The 7,461-nt window shown below is 33.7% G+C and overlaps 1 protein-coding gene across 1 annotated transcript; it reads right to left on the minus strand.

Moving 5' to 3' along the window:
- Positions 1-539: 539 nt before the first annotated feature.
- LOC307165263 (nuclear factor 7, ovary-like) lies at positions 540-7,228 on the minus strand (the record flags this gene model as incomplete). The annotated part of the gene is made up of 6 exons (XM_079882739.1): positions 540-1,963; positions 4,408-4,526; positions 4,608-4,630; positions 4,794-5,007; positions 6,585-6,697; positions 6,827-7,228. The coding sequence occupies 6 exons, from the start codon at positions 7,226-7,228 to the stop codon at positions 1,431-1,433; spliced, it is 1,404 nt and encodes a 467-aa protein (XP_079738865.1). The 3' UTR covers positions 540-1,430.
- Between the last annotated feature and the right edge of the window lie 233 nt (positions 7,229-7,461).

Here is a 7,461-nt window from a genome sequence, read left to right on the forward strand (position 1 = left end):
ATTTTGAATAATATTGTACCTGATCCTACTGTAATAGTGTAATTATATTTTAGTTGCCATGTTGTTTGTATATTACTATTATAATTATTTTAGAATTTTAAATGTATGCAATACTATAAATCCATTAAACTACAACACCGTTTTGCCTAAAGTATCAAACCAGCTGTAAATTACTCAGAATGTCATGCACAAGGCTTGTTTTTTCAGATTATCAATCTGGTATTTTTATATAGGATATTGAACCCATTTAAATCCTTTAAACTACAACACCCAAAAAACTTTTATGTCTAAATGTAAGATTTATGTGTTTGAATTGCATATAAAATTTCCATCCATTTGAATTACATAATTTGAACATAAATTAATAAACTGAATGTGATTCGTATTTGTCAGTCTAAACGAAACAGGATTAATTAATACATTGAATGTGTTTTAAATACACAATAACCAGGTTTATATATTTATCATCATTAAATCCAGTTTCTTTCAATCTCATACATTTTATCTAACTGAATATTACTTGTTCCACAGCTACACTCAAAAAAACATTTAATTCAAAAATGTAATTGCATATAAAATTTCCATCCATTTGGATTACACATGCAGCAGAAACATAAACAAACTAATAAATTCACTGTGATGCATATTTGTTAGTCATACATAAATTAAACAAGTCAGAATGAGATTTATGTAATAGTACATAGCAAAATCCCCTGGGTTATAATAACCCTAGTGTTCATATGTGTGCATACAACAGAGTTAAAGTACCATTTAATCAGTGTTGAAGTTAATGAGATAATTTAGTGATGATTGAGCATTAGTGATGAACACATGTTGTTAACAAGCAACGTTTTAGAAGAGAAACAAGAACATAAACTACAACTCACAAGTGGACGACACGAAATACACATGTACAAAGGGGGCTAAAACATTTTGAGCTTGTCCACTTTCAATCACTTCCAGAGGTAGTTGAAAACACATTAGACCGGATTGCTTTCGTAGTGTAAACGCTCATGTGGTCGGATGTGTTCAAACAGCCACAAAAGACTGTCTTTTCTCCTACTGATGCGTCAACATTATGGTAAGTGCATAGAAGTGACCCTCCCCTTGAAGAAATCAGAAGTGGTTGAAAGTGGACAAAAGATATGGTTTAAAACATCAGAAATTCTGAAAGTTTGTTTTCATAGATTGTGCATAAATTAAATGTATTAAATATATGGACTCCTTATATCATTTGGTTATTGTATGTGTCATTTTGGAGTCTCCAAGTGTACATTTTTTGGAAAGACACCAAATTTTGCCATGAAAAAAAGATTGCAGAAAATACAGTTTGAGTGGATCACCCTGATAGTTTACTTTTCAGATTATCAAAGACTAAATATTTAAGATATGTTTAAGTTATATATTTATTAATTTATTCGTTAGCAGAATCAGATAGAACAGTGGTTTTCTGTTTCTGATACAACCAGTTTAACTGGTAAAATCCTTATACAGTTCATTTCATCAAGATTAAAGAAGAACGGATAGACTGTGTCAGTGAAGGTGGTTGTGAATGTGTGTAGATGTGTGTTAGTTACAGGATCAGAGAATGACACCGTTCCTCTGTCATAGTCCAGATCAACTCTCACACGATCAAGATACTGTTCAACACGAAAACCAAACCCAGTCAGACCATCGTCATCGTACTGCACACTCCAGACATCAGTGTTAAAGAAATCATCTCCCTTCCTCTGGTTTGATGCTGTAGTTACTCCAAGACTCCAGTACCAACTCTTTTTAACCTCCACATCCCAGCTGTGTGTTCCTGAGTTAAAACCCTCTGAACCCAGAACACACTTATGCCCATCAAATCTCTCTGGATTATCAGGAAAAGGTTGTTTGTTCTCACTCCTTTTCACACTGGTCAGATCATCAGACAGGACGAGACGTGGATTTACAGTGTTTGGATCCAGAATCACAGGAGCTGATGAGACACAATCAACAGATGCTTTTACTCTGATGTTCATATAATGATCAAGAGTGAACCGTACACAGATTATTATGAATTATGAACACTATCGAACACATCAGAGATCTTTAAATCTGTCAATATTCCCCCATAAATCATTTCCAATGTGTGTGTGTAAACAAAGGTGCAGGTTGCCCCACACTGAAAAAAATTATTCAGACCAAATAATGGTTGAAACATCTGCTCTCTGGTCTGTTTTTAACTCTTTCCTATAGCCAGTGTTTTAGCCAGCCACTGTTTTTGATCATTTTCACACAAATTTCATGCCCCCTAGAATATTTTTTTGTACGATTATCTGAATATGCAATACATCAAAATAAAGAACAGCCCATCTGCTTTTAAACAAACAAAAAAATTGTTTTATTCTAGCTTTGTGCATTCTTTTTTTTATCAACACTTGAATGTGCAACATTTTTAGCAAAAAGCTGAGAAAATCATGTTTTTGTCAAAGACTACGTCTGGATCGGATTCAGAACGATGATCAAAACACAGATGGAGAAGACTGAGTCCATCAACACCCCTAAACCTTCACAGTCCTGCAGCTCGTCCTGGGTCGACATCCCAGCTAGAAATGTTTTGTTCTAAAAACGTTCTGAGAACATTACCATGAAGTTCTAATAATGTTTTCAGCGAGTAGTTTTATTTTGGTTCCCAGAATGTTCTCCTAAAACATACACAGCAAAAACTCCAGTGATAAAAGTTAATGAGATAATTAAGTGATGAATTGAGCGATGAGTGACCATTATTGAAGACACCTGATGTTAACAAGCAGAATCACTGAAGAAGAAAATCACTATTTTAAGACACCATTATGGCGAATAGTGTTTTCTTTAGTTGGGCTCTTGACCCTTACATTTTTAACTTTAAATTTTGTTTGGCTGTTGTAACTGAGTTATAACTCCCAGATGAACAAAGAGAAAAGATGATCAGACATGGTTGGTTATGTTTTGATATAATCACCATTTGACCTGAATCACTGAACTCATTTAGAGTCTAATCTCTGTCTTAAATTTATATTGTTGATTACACCATCACAGTGATTCTACAACATAAGGTCCAGAATTTTCTATTTATTCCAAAGGATTTCTTAAAAGTTGTTTTGATAAAAAAAACAACAACATTGTTTAGGCACAAACAGACACCAATAATGAGTGTATGAATCTCAACAATGGTAACAAACGGAATATTTAATTAGGAAAAGGAAATTACTAAGACAATTCAGATCATTATTTATTCATAACGCAATGCATGATGGGAGCCATGAATGAGTTTTGATTGGTGGCACCCAGAATGCACTGCAACATGCTTTATTATTGTCACCATTGTTGAGACTCACAGGCTGATTATTGATGTCTGTGTGTCTAAATAAAATCTTTTGAACAGAATTTTTAAGAAATATTTTGGATTCTATAGAAAAATGCTATAAAACCACCAGGTTGCTGAAATCAACACTCTCTAAACTTTAGTCCTTTGTTGTAAGTCGCTTTGGATAAAAGCATCTGCTAAATGACTAAGTGTAAATGAGTGAATGATGATTACATCAAAACATAACCAACACCACCTGGTCACCTTTTATCTTTGTTCAACTGAGAGTTATAACTTAGTTACAACAGCCAGACAAAATCTAAAGTTAGTAGTTTAAGGGTCAAGAGCCCAACTAAAGCAAACACTGATCACCATAATGGTAACTTAAAATTAGATTTTCTCCTTCAGTGATTCTGCTTGTTAACATCAGGTGTCTTCAATAATGGTCAATCATCACTAAATTAATCACTTAATTATCTCATTAACTTTTGTTCATTTAACACTCATATTTAAACACTTTAACCCTTTGAGTGTGGAGTCAAATAAATTCCTAGGAGAGTTCATTTAACACTGGAGTTTTTGCTGTGTAGGATTCTCTAAAAACATCCTCAAAATTTTACATTTAAAACGTTATATCTTAGTTTACATTTAACCTTATAGAAACATTATTTGGAATGAGAAAACATCCTCAAAACATTCTTTGAACATTACATTAAAATGTTTTCTTTAAAACATTAACCAAACTTGTAGGGAATGTTAGCCAACGTTCTGAGAACGTTCCCTGCTAGCTGGGATTTCATTCTGTAACATTACGCAGTTTTGATTTATATTTAATGTTGATGATCACATTATTTTACATACGCTTCTGCTTATATATGATATTTTACTTGTTTCTGCTATTTAAAGATATATTTTTGATAGACCCTTTTTTGATTTTGAATATTTTCTTTCATTGAGCGGACAACCTCAGCTGTTTTATTAACAATAACTTCCACGCACCTGAGAATCTACTGTTTTGTTTTTTGAGCACATACAACTTAATTTGATTTTCCAGTGTGTGTGTGTGTAACAGCACAGATCTTCTTCAGACTCACTGTTTTGGACGATGTCCTGCATCTTCTTCCAGACTCTGAACAGCAGGTTGCCCAAGTATCGTGACACATGAATCAAAGCTCCAGAAGCCATCTGTGGATCCGGCTGTGAGATCTGGACTCTAGAAGAACATTCAGGAGTCAGAACTGCAGTGGCTTTGGATCAGAACCAGAGAGACCAGAGACACCAGCAGATCACTCACCTTTCCATTGAGACTGGAAACTCCTGCAGAACAAACACACCATTTATCATCAAGAACTCAATCAATCAATCAATCAATCAATCAATCATCAATCAATCATCAATCATCAATCAATCAATCAATCAATCAATCAATCAATCAATCAATCAACCAATCAATCAATCAATCACTGATGTGAAATCAGACCTTCAGAAAGCAGACGTCATTGGCTTTCATCATCTCCTCCATGTCTTTGATAGTGTGTGAAAGATCTGAGATGTGTGTGTTCATCTCCTCCAGCTTCTCCTTCATCATCTGCTTCTTCTGCTCCTCTTCCTCCCTCAGTGCAGTGATTGTAGCTTCTTCTTCATCTCTGAGGAACTGATGAAGCTTCTCAAACTGCTGTTTAATCTGACGTGTGCTCAGCTTGAAACTGAAATCAAATCACAAATCACAAGTACTAGTAATGTAGTAGTAGATGTTCTCTGTCTGTTTGATAAAACTATCAATATAATATTATTATCAATGTTGAAAACAGTTATTCACATTTATATTTTAGGATTGTTTGATAAATAGAAAGTTCAAAAGAACAGCATTTATCTGAAATTGAAATAGTTTGTAACATTAAACACCATCGTTCAAAAGTTTGGGGTCAGTAAGAATTTTTATTTTATTTTTTGGGGGGAAACAAATAAAAGAAATCAATACTTTTATTCATCAAGAATGAAATAAATTGATCAAAAGTTACAGTAAAGATATTTATGTAACAAAAGATTCTATTTCAAATAAATGCTGTTATTTTGAACTTTCTATTATTAAAGAATAGACTGGAGTAATGATGCTGAAAATTCAGCTTTGATCACAGGAATACATTACATTTTAAAATATATTTAAATAGAAAACAGGTTATTTTAAATTGTCATAATAATTAACAATATTACATTTAATAAAACAATATATATATATATATTTTTTTTGTATTTTTAATAAAAAAAAATGCAGCCTTGGTGAGCAGAAGAGACTTCTTTTAAAAACAATCAAAATCTTACCGATCCAAAACTTTTGAACGGCAGTGGCATATATACATATAAATACATTTAGACCACTTAACTTCGTGATTGCTATCAGGATGTGAAGAGACTTTCAACCAGCATATCAAATTTCTTTTATGGAAATCACCTACCCTACCTTTAATTTTATCCTGTGTTTATGATCATTACAATAAAGTGGTTTTGAATTTGCATAATAGTAGATGCGTTTCCATTACCCTTCAAATTGGAAATATGCCCACAATGGAAATACGGCAATTTCGCAAAAAACTTCCATATATCGCAAAAATGTTTTTACGTTTGCATCAGGTGGTTTTTCAGGCAATTTGAAAACTTCGATCAGTGTTCCATTTGCTTGGGATCTTGGACCTTGTATATTCATACTCAAATTTATGATCTAGCCAAGTCAGAACTGTGACAAATGAAAACATTTGTTAAAATGATGGCAAGCTAGAATATACGATAATTGGCTAATTTTAAGTTAGTCAAACTATACTATCGTTAGTTTTATTTAAGCATAAAGATTTACTAATATCTTATTTAAAATTCATAATTGTTTTAGATGTATAGTTGTAGATGGATATTTCACAATAGTAAAGCTGCTGAGATTTATCTTTGAAAGATGTGACATCACCTAATGATGCACAGACATCAATACTCAAAACACAACAATGGTGACACTCAAACTCTGAACATTATAATAAACAAACAATACAAACTAATACTCACTGCTAAAGTGAAACAAGAATAAGTTCAGCAACACAGATAAAACCAACAAGAATCAAGAAACTCCACAGCTTAATCTATTCGTGCAGCACTGCATGCTGGGTACCTTCATAGTACATATGCACTGTAGTGCAAAGAGTGCAGTTAGAGAGAAGTCCTAGAATAGAATATTATAATAGAAACATCATACATGCATATCATAGAACGGCTGTTCTAATCAGACTTGTCAAAATAATCGGCCTTGATGTGTTGAACTGTTTTCTCAAACTCTCCTTTAATGTTTTCTTTGTGTTCAAGTTTCTCTTGTAAGGACTTCAGTGCTGTATTGAGCTCCTCCTAGAATTTAAAGTGAAACTCTATGAGATATCTGTGATATGTTCATGTAATAGATAAAATTAGCAAAATGGTACAGAGAAATTTGTACTGGGTTTATGACCAGTTTTTATCCTAAGATATGAGCCTTACCTTATATGACAGAGCAACTTCACTGATGGGTCTGAATGTGTGATTGACGTGTTTCTGTGAATCTCTGCACACTAAACACACAGGCTGTTTGTCCTCCAGACAGAAGAGTTTGAGTTTCTCACTGTGTAAACTGCAGATCTCCTCAGACACTGATGAACGACTCTCATTTATCTCCTTCAGGAATGACTCACACAAGTTTTTTAACACAAGATTACATGGAGGATCATCTCTTGAGGATCTTCTCCTGCAGACAGGACACTCCTGAGTTTTCTTGGTTCTCCAGAACTGTTGAAGACACTCTTTACAGAAACTGTGACTGCATGACAGAAGAACAGGAGCCATGAAGATTTCACAACACACTGGACAAGAGAGTTCTTCTGCAGAGACATTTACTGAAGCCATTTTCCCTGCTTGTTTCATAAGTCACTTCCTGGTATGTGTTGTAAAAGGGAGGAGTTTCTGATCACATGGGTGTGTTTATAACAAGTCAGATGACACTTTCAGGATTTCTTCAGGTGTGAACAAAATGCATTCAAAACATACTTGAACTGAACCTCTCTCAAATATAATGCTATACAACTTTAGATCACACACAAAAGAACAAAGGGAGAACACGGATATTCATAATAAAAAGA

The sequence above is a fragment of the Squalius cephalus genome, assembly GCF_949319135.1.
Source record: "Squalius cephalus genome assembly, chromosome: 1".
NCBI classification, from domain to species: domain Eukaryota; kingdom Metazoa; phylum Chordata; class Actinopteri; order Cypriniformes; family Leuciscidae; genus Squalius; species Squalius cephalus.